Source organism: Pocillopora damicornis, chromosome 11 (genome assembly GCF_964200805.1).
Source record: "Pocillopora damicornis chromosome 11, jaPocDami1.2, whole genome shotgun sequence".
In the NCBI taxonomy this organism is placed as follows: Eukaryota; Metazoa; Cnidaria; class Anthozoa; order Scleractinia; family Pocilloporidae; genus Pocillopora; species Pocillopora damicornis.
This window is the reverse complement of record NC_142680.1, coordinates 2,695,340-2,707,771: the sequence shown is the minus strand read 5'-3', so window position 1 is coordinate 2,707,771 and position 12,432 is coordinate 2,695,340. Positions and strand designations below refer to the sequence as shown.

At 40.6% G+C, this 12,432-nt stretch overlaps 1 protein-coding gene across 1 annotated transcript in view; it reads left to right on the top strand.

Moving 5' to 3' along the window:
- The window catches only part of LOC113674142 (uncharacterized), a 108,159-nt gene that overhangs the window by 44,934 nt on the left and 50,793 nt on the right, over positions 1-12,432 (top strand). The window contains exons 62-79 of the mRNA XM_089188385.1: positions 387-531; positions 882-1,210; positions 1,935-2,076; positions 2,660-2,982; positions 3,342-3,483; positions 4,142-4,467; positions 4,973-5,114; positions 5,630-5,934; positions 6,434-6,572; positions 6,957-7,282; positions 7,771-7,912; positions 8,234-8,556; positions 8,944-9,085; positions 9,572-9,897; positions 10,299-10,440; positions 10,622-10,944; positions 11,277-11,421; positions 11,880-12,208. Of these exons, the coding sequence (XP_089044511.1) occupies positions 387-531; positions 882-1,210; positions 1,935-2,076; positions 2,660-2,982; positions 3,342-3,483; positions 4,142-4,467; positions 4,973-5,114; positions 5,630-5,934; positions 6,434-6,572; positions 6,957-7,282; positions 7,771-7,912; positions 8,234-8,556; positions 8,944-9,085; positions 9,572-9,897; positions 10,299-10,440; positions 10,622-10,944; positions 11,277-11,421; positions 11,880-12,208 (4,191 nt within the window). The remainder of the gene's footprint in view (positions 1-386; positions 532-881; positions 1,211-1,934; positions 2,077-2,659; positions 2,983-3,341; positions 3,484-4,141; positions 4,468-4,972; positions 5,115-5,629; positions 5,935-6,433; positions 6,573-6,956; positions 7,283-7,770; positions 7,913-8,233; positions 8,557-8,943; positions 9,086-9,571; positions 9,898-10,298; positions 10,441-10,621; positions 10,945-11,276; positions 11,422-11,879; positions 12,209-12,432) is intronic.

The following is a 12,432-nucleotide window of genomic DNA, read 5'->3' as shown; positions in this document are numbered from 1 at the left end:
GTTTGAAGTGGTTGGCTTACAACTATTCGATAACTTTCGGCGGTCTGCCAAGGAATCTTAGAATAACGAACTGTCGGGCGCTGTTCGTTAAAACAGAGGTTTGCTAAAACGGGAGCTCGCTATAACGGACGTTCGCTTCAACAGACGTTCGTCATTACGAAGAATCGTTTGTAACGGAGTTTCGTTATCAACGGAAAAAGTGATCGTGGGGATCGTAATCACGCGCTTCTGCTTGGCTAAGGGAACGTATTTGTTAAACGTTATACGTTATCCGGTATTCGTTATGTATTACTGAAAACGGGTGAAATAGCTCACTGTGTCTATAATAAGACATAACCAATGTCAGACTGACTTACCTCGTATGCTCCGTGGTTACTTTCACGCAGAGATTCCGTGGAAACTATGATATTTACCATACTGTTGCCCAGAGAGTATCACCTTTCATTAGAGCCCGGTATATAAGGATTCATCCCAAGACCTGGAGGTCATATATTGCCATGAGAGTGGAGTTGTATGGGTGCCGATATAAAGGTAAACATTTGAACACTGCAAACACGATGCATAAAAATCAGCAAAAGATACTTTTGTTGAAATCCTACTTATTGTAAGCTAACAAAAGCGACTTTATGTTGGAGATGATTCTAAGACTTAAGATAATTTCTGCTGGTGAAGGTATGAGTTGAATTTGAGGGAGAGAAGAAAAGTAATTAACTCTGAGTAATTAAACTGTAGAGCTGCGAAAAGCATGAAGTGTTAAAGGTTTTCTTTCCTGCTCTAGATCAAGGCTTGGGGAATTCGTCATCTTGACATCTACTTTAACCCTTCAAAATAAGGAGAAAATGTTTATACATCTCTTTGTTTGTTTCTTTTCGGTTTGCCAGAACATGTATGCGACAGACCTCTTGGTATGCAAAGTGGCCGAATCAAAAATGCAGCCATCACAGCCTCATCTCAGTGGGACAAAAACCATGCTTCTTGGCTTGCCAGACTTGGGAACATGCGCCGTGGCAGACTGATGGGTGCCTGGTCTGCTAAGAAGAACAACTACAATCAGTGGATTCAGGTTGATCTGCACAGGTCCATGAAGGTCACTGGTTTGGCTACACAAGGCAGATATGAAGCTGCACAATGGGTGACAGCGTTTTACGTTCTCTATAGCGCAGACGGAGTGAAGTTTGCTAAGGTTAAGAATTGGTGGGATGTGGTGAAGGTAAGGATTAGTTTAAACTATCGTGTTATTTGTGTTTATTTTTGTGTGTTGAATAAAGCTTTGGAACTGGAATGAATTCCCCCTATAGTATGCAGGAATCTAGCAATGGACCCCTATGTGAGTTTAGGTGGCAGGTTAAAACCTTTACGCGACCATTTGCGAAAGTTACGGGGCAAACAATCTCTTTGTACGTCATCGCTGTTTCCTCTGTGTCCCAGGATTTTGGGGTACACAATATATGCACTAAAAGATCTAGTCCAGGCAAAACAATTACTATCCGGAGGGTTGGTTTCAAAAGCTTCAGGTGATTTTGTGCCGGAGGTGTGGGACAGAAATGTAGGCGTGTGATTTTTCAGACTCAAGGTAAAGGTTAGATGGGTGGCTCATTAATACAGACATAAGACGCGAGCGGCGACCAAAAGTACAGAGCCTCACGTCTGAAGCGCTTTGATGCCGAATAAAAAATCGGACATGCCTTGTTTTAGCCTTCTAAACTAAACGTCGCATACAAAAGGTTACAGAGAAAAGAACTCCCAACTTTCGGTCATTGTCCATATATCTGACACTGACGTGTGTGCTTTAACGCCCTCTTGGTCATTAGAAAATCCACAGATGAAACTTCCTTTTTTTCGTCTCGAAATCTACGTAAAGGTACCACTCTATGTCGTTGTAAGGAAAGATGCTCTTATTAATTGATTCCGTGAAAATATTTTATTTTCCATAGACTTTCCCTGCCAATGTGGACAGATATTCCATACGCAACAATCCTCTGCCGTACCCCATCTATGGACGTTTTGTTCGACTGCAAATGCGCGGCTGGCGATCACACATTTCAATGAGGCTTGAGTTGTACGGTTGTCCATGGAGTAAGTCTGTTTGCCATGTAGTTTTTAGAAAAACTCTTATCTCTTGTAAATGTTAGATGCTACTCTCTCCTGTAAATGCTTCGAAAAAGGAATGTGATAAGCAATGATTGGATGAGATTGAGCATGTTATCATGAACTATCAAAACCGGTGTCCAAGTTATCTTCCAAAGCCGAGGGCTGAGGCAGATAACACAGATACGAGGTGTGATAATTCATGATATCATGCGAAAACCGAATTTAATGATTAGTTAGTAAAGTAAGTGTAATGCATGATAGTATATTTCATGACAACCGTGTGATAGTGTCTTTCTATAGAGAACTTAGCTTGCGTTATGTCTAAATTAAGTTTCTAGAAAAAATAACAGAACGCTATATATACAACTGCCATACTTGACGGTCAACCTTCAGTTATTTTCTATACCAATACGGCCTGCCATAACTATCTTCAATCCGTAGAGTATCTTCAAAATTTCCACTGAATTCGCGTTATCTTCAGATTTTTTCATACACAGATTGTTACTTCTTTTGATTTACTGCTAACACTCTGAATGAACTATATGTTAGTCCTTTTTTTCTTCTTTAGACCGTTGTGATGTACCACTCGGCGTTGAAGATGGTCGCTTCTCCGACCAGCTCATCACTGCTTCCTCATTTTACAACTACTATTGTGCACCAAGAAACGCCAGGCTCCACCAGAGACGAGTCGGAAGATTTGGAGGAGCTTGGTGCGCAAAAAGAAGCGATAGACGACAGTTCCTTCAGTTCGACTTTGGAGGACTTACTCGAGTAACCCGTGTTTCTACCCAAGGTCGTCAAAATTCTGATCAATGGGTCACAAGCTTCTACATAACTTTTAGCCGAGATGGTCAACATTATATACCTTACAGAGAAGGACGCCGTACTAAGGTACACTAGTTTCAATCCTGTATGAAAAGGCCTTTTGTTTCGGACTTAAAATCGCCTTAGCTATATATTAAAGGTACGATCGCGACAGAATGAGCAGTGTGCCTGAAGCGCGGGAAAACGCCGCTAGCTAAATGGCAGTTAGTTTTAGATTCGCTTCTGATTGGTTAGGAGGGTAACGAAAATGGTTTTTAGACCAATCACAAAACAGAGTAATGTAAAGCCAATGCAAACCCGGCATACACCCGATACTTGCTCTTAAATCGCTCATGATATGCAAAATGTTAAGTTTACTTATTGGTGAGAAGCCATTTTCCAAAAGCCTTAGTGACGGTGGCAAATTTGTTTCTCCCCCTGTATAGATATTCGCTGGCAATTATGACCGATACATGGTTGTCACCAATCGATTCCTGAGGCCACTGTCTGGAAGGTACTTTAGGATTCATCCAGTTACTTGGCGAAGCTGGATTTCAATGAGAGTGGAATTTTATGGCTGTATTATTGGTAGGTATACAATAATTATAAATATCTTATAACAAAGATGCTCTGAGAGGAATATATTTTCTGCTTGAGTTTTCTGATACTTTGGTTTTCTTATTTAGTTTTTGCGGTTTTTCTAGGCCTACGTTTTGGAGTTTTTTTTCTCCCCAGTGTGGTTTAGCCTGCAAAAATGCAAATTCAATAGGGGAAAGATAAGACGTTTCTATCAACAAAGAGATGAATGAATAAAGAAATTGTATTATACATTTAGTGTTTGTTAAAATGAGAAAAAAGTTAGAAGAAACTCTTCAAGGTCAAGGAATGAGTGAATTTCGTTGGAATCTGGAAAAACTAAATTTCAGTGGAAGACTCGTAGGAAAATGTGAGATTCGAACTTTTTAAAACATCCATTTCTCTCGGTTTCATTACATTGCTCTCTGTCTCGCTCAAAATTTCTTTCCGCGATTCGTGGAAATTTTGGTCTGTTGTAAGGGGGGTGCGGAGGGGGGGCTGAACGTTACCACAGTATATTATATTTTGTCTTTATCTGATCAAGGGCGTTTTTATTTATACCAAGGAAAAGTCAGGAAAAGAGTAAGAAAAAATTTGAAAACAGATGTGTGTATGTGTTTCCTTATTATAATGTAATAGTCTCCTCATGCCTGAAATTTTCCTTGGTTAGGTCCAAGATGCGACAAACCACTCGGTATGCAAAATGGCCGCATTCGGCAAACCCAACTATCAGCCTCTTCGAGCTGGGATGTTAATCATGGTCCTCGCAATGCCCGACTAAACTTCCGCCGAACAGGTTCCCGTATGGGAGCCTGGTGTGCCAGGCACAACACCCGCTACCAGTGGCTTGCGGTAGACTTTTATCGAGCCATGCGCGTGGTGAAGATATCTACGCAAGGTAGACAGGATGCCGCACAGTGGGTCACGCAATACTTTGTCGAGTACAGCCAAGATGGTTCCACGTTCACTGACTACAAGGAAAATAGCAACCGAAAGGTAATAAACAGATCAGGTTTTATGAAATGTTGTAGGTATCCGTGTGTCTCGGATTAGCTCTGTTGCAGGTGCTGCAAATTGGAAATGAAGTCTGTGCCTTGTTTTGTAGCTGCTAACTAACCCAACCAATCCTCCCATCCAAGAATAAAAAGACTCTCGAGGAACTGATTCGCCTCATCAATTGAGACAAGTTCACCCCGGCCTTTCCCCGTTCGCCCCCAAGTCTTCAACTCGACTCCTTTCGTCAGAGCGATACATAAGTGTGTCGGATTCTTCAGGGACAGGTTCTGCCTTAAGGAAACGAGTCAAAGATTCGGGGAGACCTTGTCGAGATGGAGGCGAACTAGTGTGGTCGAATTTGATACCGTGATATCTTTGATGAGCATTTTAAAGTTAATGGATTTCTTTTGATTAAACATGCACTGATTTTAGTCAGCCCTTTCCTTATAATTGCAAAATTCTGAACATAAATGCAAAGTTTTGACTGGTAATGTTACTTTCACAGTACTTTACAGGAAACAGGGATCAGAACAGTGTTGTGCAATATCGTCTGTTTCCACCAATCAAAGCTCGGTTTGTGCGCATTCGTCCGTGGGGCTGGTACAGACATATTTCTATGAGAGTGGAGTTCTTTGGATGCCCAGAAGGTACATTTGCTTAGACAAGAGAGCTCTGAAATAACTGGCGTAGTCCAAATATCTCTAAGTGATGAGCGCTTTTTACCCAAACGTGCCAAAAGATCAGTTAAATAGAGGCCTTTTCAGAAGATTGATTTATCGTGAATTTTTTGCTCTGACAGAGGGCTGACGCTTAAACAACAACTTTTTAAAATCCGGTACTTCTGTTTATCTACCTGGGACGAATAAGTAAATTCTACGCGATTATTACCTTCACTGGCCACCAACATGACACAATTTTTCTCAATTCTTAGAAGACAAGGTTATTATTCGTTTATAATTTTGCTCCAATATTTATTAATTTAAAAAATCAGACTTCCATATAGATTAGTTTCTTTAAAGTTCTTTCTTGCAATATAATTTTTTTCTACTTTATTCGACAACTTGGACTGGTTACGTTATTGAATTTGAACCTTCAAAAAAAATAAATCTGCTTGCCAGAAGGTTTCTCATTTGGATCATATTTTCCTTCCCCTGAATCCTAGACCCGTGTGGTGTTCCTCTTGGTTTGGAAGACAAGAGAATCCCAAATGGCCAGTTTTCTGCTTCATCATATTACAACCATCACCTTGCACCGTGGCATGGAAGACTTAATCACCGCTGGTCATGGAGTGTTCGATATCGTAACAACAAACAGTGGCTTCAGGTTAATATGGTGGAAATCTACCGTGTGAGAGGCATTGGATCCCAAGGCCGACAGGATGCAAACCAATGGGTGAAGAGTTACACTGTGTCGTATGGAATGAATGGAGTGGATTTCACTCAGTATAAGGAGAATAGAAGAGTGAAGGTAACTGATGACCAATTTTTTTACTTTATATTGGCTTTAAGGGAATGAGAGAGAGTAACTCTGATGGTACGCCTCTTTAAAATACTCGTCATGATATACTTTTAGAAATTTTATCAGTGAACAAATAATTAGCTCTTTTCACTTTATAACTATTTTCCACAAAAAATTGACAATGATGACTCCCGATACGCGTCGTTTTCTTTTTTAATTCTATTAGAATCAAAACCCACTTAACTACGCTTACAGAGGTCTCCAGGAATATTTGAAAGGGTTAAGAGTTCTATGGTCATGTTAGTTTTCGAGATAGGTGCAATGAGGTTTCGAGATGGGCTCCGTAACTTTTTCTTCATAGCTTTATGAGGATTCCAAACGAATCAGTCGATTGCACTCTATGTAACAGTCACATGAGTAATCGCTAGATACAATTTGACTGTACTCGTTATAATGAGGCCGTGAACAACTTTTTCACGTAATAACATGTGTTTTTGGATTGTTAAAGTTATTCACAGCCAACACAGACCGCCACTCATTGGTGTATCATCGATTCAGAAAGAGACTCCCAGCAGTGTATGTCAGGGTTTACCCTAAGACCTGGTACAGTTGGATATCAATGAGAATCGAATTGTATGGATGCTCAGGTATTTGAGACGTTATCGCAGAGTAGAAAACAAATAGCAATCAAGTTTTGAAGCTTTCATCAATAAAAAAATGCTGTGCACAGCAGTCAGATACACTTTTATCAGTTTTCTTTTTCTTTTTTTTTTCCTTTGTTTATTTGTTTTGCAATTGCACGTATAAGAAAACCCGTTTACCGTAAGCCTATTGCTAAGCTATGAACCCCTTCCTCCTTGCGGGGACTTACTAGATTTCAGGCTTGCCAGGAGGGGGGGTGCATGCACTTTTAGATAGGGAGGGAGTGTAAAAAAGGGGCGAATTTTCAATTCTTTAAATTTTCTTCGTTATTGTTTGTTGTTGATTTTTCCAAAATGTTTATATTTTCGCAAATTTTTATTTTGATACAGCTGCTGTTTGTAACAAAGCCTTGGGTATGAAGAGTGGTGCTATCAGGAATAAGCAAATCACAGCTTCTTCAGAGTGGGACAAATACCACAATGCCAGACTGTCTAGGCTAGGGACAGTCAAACGGGATCGGTACATGGGGGCCTGGAGCGCACGCCACAACAATCACCATCAGTGGCTTAAAGTGGACTTTAGACGACCGATGAAAATCAAGAAAATAGTCACAAAAGGTCGACAGGATACCAACCAATGGGTAACAAGATACCAAGTGACGTACAGTCAAGATGGAACACACTGGACCATGTACAGATACAAGAGTAACGATGTGGTACGTATTATCAGCGGCACTTATTAAAAGAAAATATCGCACTACAAGGTTTACTCTGTCAACTAAATCAATACAGGACTATTTTGTCGTTTCATCGCCTGAGTTAAAAGTTAAATAAGAAATTTGCTATATGGGATTAATGTGAATCGTAATCATGGAAACAGAAAAAATTGGAAAGGAATTAGGACGAAAGTACTGAGTCTACCGAGGAAAACTTTTCCCGAATGCGTCTGTTTTAAGCACTGTTAAAAATGGGAAATCATTTTTAACCCACGTCTTCATTTCTCATGACACTTCCTTCAGTATTCTTCCTACGTTTTAAGGAAAAGCGTGGAAGGCATTGCGAAGGCTTTTCTTATAAATAATCCGATTCATGAAGCGTTTGGAACTTTTAAACAAAACAAGCTTAAAAGTAACCATTGACATTTCATGTGATATTTATAATGCATGTGCCCTTTAAACTGTTATTTATTGGTTACATCTTACAGTACTTCCAAGGAAACCGAGACCAACACAGTCTCGTATGTAATGTACTTAACCCACCAGTGATCGCTCGTTTTATGCGCATTATTCCACGAGGATGGTATCGGCACATCAGTATGAGGATAGAATTCTATGGATGCAAAGCAGGTAAAATAGGGAAGAAAAATATGACATCGAAGCTGTTGTGCATAGACTATATAACATTAAGTCGTGTTGTACTGGGATCAATGGCTTCACGTTGGGATGGCCGATTGAATTCACACCTCTTTTATTTGGAAAAAAGGCGTTTTAAGTTTAACCGGTTGATCAAAGTTTTCAAACGGGATTAAATAGGGTTCAAACGGTTGAAAATCTGAGAATCTGACCACTCTTTCACAATTTATTCTCATTATCAAAATTGTCTCAATTTTCTATTTCCCTATTAATCGCTTGTTATGCTTTCATTTTTCGCCTCACCTATAACTGCAGACAAGTGCGAAGCGCCGCTCGGAATCCAAGATGGCCGCATAACGCAATCTATGATGTCTGCGTCCACGTTCTACAACCGATATTATGGTCCATGGTCTGCCAGACTGCAGGCTCGGAATCACGGTGCAACCCGTGGCGGCTGGATAGCTAGGATTAACAACAATCGACAATGGCTGCAGATCGACCTCGGAGCCAAATCTGTCGTTAAGAAGATTGCCACTCAAGGCAGATATGATGCTAATCAATGGGTTACTAGTTACACGCTGTCGATTAGTAACAATGCTGTCAGGTTTTATCCTTACAAGGAAAATAGGCGCACTAGGGTAAGTACACCACCTTTTTGTTTGTTTGTTTGTTTGTTCGTCTGGAGAACTACGCCGAATTAGTCAAAGACGGCAATTGCAATCCTTACATTGACTTAACGTTTCCTTTGCCTCCGGCTCGTGATTTACCAACTTTTTTTCGTGGGTTAATACGCTACTATTAACCCACGCTAGTAAACCAATGAAAAGTGTGGTCTGTTACTTTTACCAAAATTTACCACAATTTTAATGGGTTTACCGGTGCAATTAACGAAACATTTTTGGCATTGATCGTACAAACAGGTGCTTGTGGTATTTCAGTCTTTATATAAAATTGGATAAGTACTGCTTATTAGACTTAAAATATTAATTTTTTACTGTCTCTCCTATCCTGTAATATCAAAACAGATCTTCCCGGCCAATCAAGAGAGATACTTCGTCGTCACACATCGTCTGTTCAGACCGTTTGCTGCTCGTTTTGTTCGTATTAATGTCAGAACTTGGTATGGACACATCACTATGCGGGTTGAACTTTACGGATGTGTGCTTGGTGAGTGAAACTGCATTAATTAGCTTCAGGAAGGCATTTCGCAGCGCAACTTTTGAAAAATGTATGCATAAAATAAACAAAGTTGGCGGTTACTGTGTTTTTCTTCTTCTGTCTATCTTTGTCTCGGCGAACGGTTCAATGCTTTCAGAGGGACGTTTGAAAACGTCACATGCGTTTTTATATAGTTGCATATATGTGCATGTCATTATAAGCAGAACGGGAAAAAGTATAATAATTGTCGGAATGTTTTGGATGGTATGATTTCAGTAGAGATACGTCGTAATTCTTTGACTTATTTTTTGCCACATGCATTTTGTGAATTAGTGAAAAATTATGAGCTTCTTCAGGTAGCTATCCTTCCCTTAATTCTCGTAGCCTTCATGTTTGAATTAACAGTGAAGGTGTGAAGAGAAATAGGAGATTAGTTACAGATAAGGACTAAAGGGCTGACCAATTATAACATTATAATGACATTCTTTCGCGTAGGACGTCGTTGTAACCGACCGATGGGTCTCCAGACAGGCGCAATCAAAAACAGCATGGTAACTGCCTCGTCTCAGTGGAATAATTACCATGCTGCCTTCTTGGGAAGACTTCACTGGGGTCGCCGTGGACGATACATGGGGGCCTGGTCAGCGAAACACAATAATCGTCACCAGTACCTGCAGGTGGACTTTGGAAGGGCGGCAAAAATAATCAGAATTGCCACCCAAGGACGGCAAGACGCTGATCAGTGGGTTACACAGTATTATGTGATGCACAGCTTGGACTTACTTCGCTTCAGCGAATACAAAGAGCGCAACAGCAGAAGAGTGAGTGAAGAGTTATGAGGAGAACTAGCCCTTATATTCTTTACTTAGCCTGGCTCCCCATTTATGGGAATTATCTCGCCGTTTATAATTATCAGAACTGTCTTGGATGAAGGGTCAATTTTGAAATATGCGCAATACTTTAGAGGAGATCTAACAGAAAGAGGGGAAACTCTCTCTTAAAAAGGGTCGATCGTTTTCTACACTCATCAGGAAAGCACCGTGAGTCCTCATTAGTTCCTGGTGTCGTACATCTTTGGTTTGATTAGCTGTTGTTATTCTTTTGGTTCAAGTTTGATTTCACAACACTTGATCAAAAAGCGCTGTGTAGTTTTTGCTTCCTTACGATGCATATGAATTGCCTTATGGGTATAGCAAATTAAAAGTTCAATTTTTTCCCACAGTACTTCACTGGAAATCGAGACCGAAACTCTGTTGTTATGAACCCGTTTAATCCAGCACTCAAATGCCGTGCCGTCCGAGTGGTGCCCTGGGGATGGCGCTCTCACATTTCTATGAGAGTTGAGTTGTATGGATGCTTCACAGGTATCTGGATAAGAACTATCATGAGACAAGGAAAAAAAAGGAAGTTAGGGTTCCGTAAATAATTGTTGTCTTGAGGTTTTGGTAGTTTCGTAGGAGTATCGGAAAGTCACGAAATGTCTAGTGTTCGCTTATAATGGATTAGTAGACTCATTTACTAAAAGCTGATCCATGTGTATTTTAGATCGTTGCACTATGCCTCTCGGTATGGAAGATCATCGTATCTTGTCGGGTCATCTTCGGGCGTCGTCGTCGTACAATTACAACCACGGACCTGACCGAGCACGGCTTAACATTGTCAACGGTCATGGACGAACAGGGGCCTGGGTGGCCAGGCATCAGAACACCAAGCAGTTTCTGCAGATCGACTTGAGACAATTGAGCCTCATCAAGGGAATCGCTACACAAGGAAGAAGAGAGGCTCATCAATGGGTGAAGAGTTACACACTCTCTTACAGCCGAACGGGCCTGAGATTTAATATGTACGCTGCCTATGGCCGGATTAAGGTAAGGATTGTCTGATTTTTTTCCCTTTTGAGACAAATTTTCCACACCGCTCTCATCATGTTGTGTGGGTATCCCTGTGTTCGTTAGCGCACTGTTTACCCGATGCATAACTCCGTCGCTCATTAATATTGGTGTGGTTTGAAGAATGTTTTTCCTTTATCGTGCAATATCAAATCGAACAGATTTTTATCTGCATACAGGACCATTTATTTTATTCTCACTGAATTATAACAGCAATTACTTTTGTTCACTTAATGGCTTTCACGTGCCTTGTCTTTGTTTGAAGAGTATCAGTGAAACATCAGCGCAATTTACAATTTCTACTGTTTCAGCTATTCCGTGGCAACTATGATATTTATCACACTGTGACACACCGTATCATCCCACCTATCAAAGCGCGCTTTGTCCGTCTGCATCCAAGAAGCTGGCGAAGTTATATTGCGATAAGGGTAGAGTTGTATGGCTGCCGCGCCAGAGGTGAGGACCTTAAAATAAATTCTAAACGCTCGCTGTTACAACTGGTACATGTATATTCACCGTTGGTACAATCGTCGTCTTTTCTTTTCTTTACAATCGCTGCTAGAGTAAATTTAAATAATTTCTAAAAGTTTAATCTGATGATACGTTGAGGTAGGTAAAACAGGCATTTGTATTCCACACAGGCATCACTGAACAATGTTACAGCTAAAAAGTGAAAGTTCTACATGGAAGCAGATTCGAGCACCTGCCTCCATACTTAGCCCCAAAATAATTTTGTAAACATGAAACAATGTAGATGCAACCTCCTTTTGTTTAACATTCGAAATGAGCTGTTTAGTGTTTGGGTGCAGTTTACATCGCTCGTAATACCTACGTGTATGACCGCTTACTTGACGCAATTCCTTCTCCTCTCTTGAAGAATACGGTCATATTTACTCTTAGTTACGTTTTCACAGAGAATTTCTGCAATTACCCTGTGGGCATTCAAAATGGTCGCATCAGGAATTCTGCCATGACAGCCTCGTCTTCGTGGGATGCAAACCACGGGCCATATTTGGCACGACTTCACCGCCCGCGTCGCGGACGGCTTATGGGAGCCTGGTCTTCCCGCCACAAAAACCATAACCAGTGGCTGCAGATTGACTTAGGAAAGGCCATGAAAATATCGGGTATCAACACCCAGGGACGGCAAGACGCTGATCAATGGGTAACAGCCTATTGGGTCCTGTATGGATATGATGGGACGCGCTTCTCATATGTTAGAGAGTGGTGGGACAATGTTAAGGTAATATGTGGTTCTATTGTTTCATTTTGATTTGTCTTTAACCCTTTAACTCCCAAGATCTCATTAGTAGTTCTCCTTACTGACTCCCATACAGTTCTTGTGATTTTAGTTTGGAGAATTTGGTATTGGATCAACATATAATCCCATAACTAATATTTTTCTTTATTCTCATCACTTGTCTGCTTGATATTGTATTGGTATTGTAAGGAGAAATTCTGTCTTGG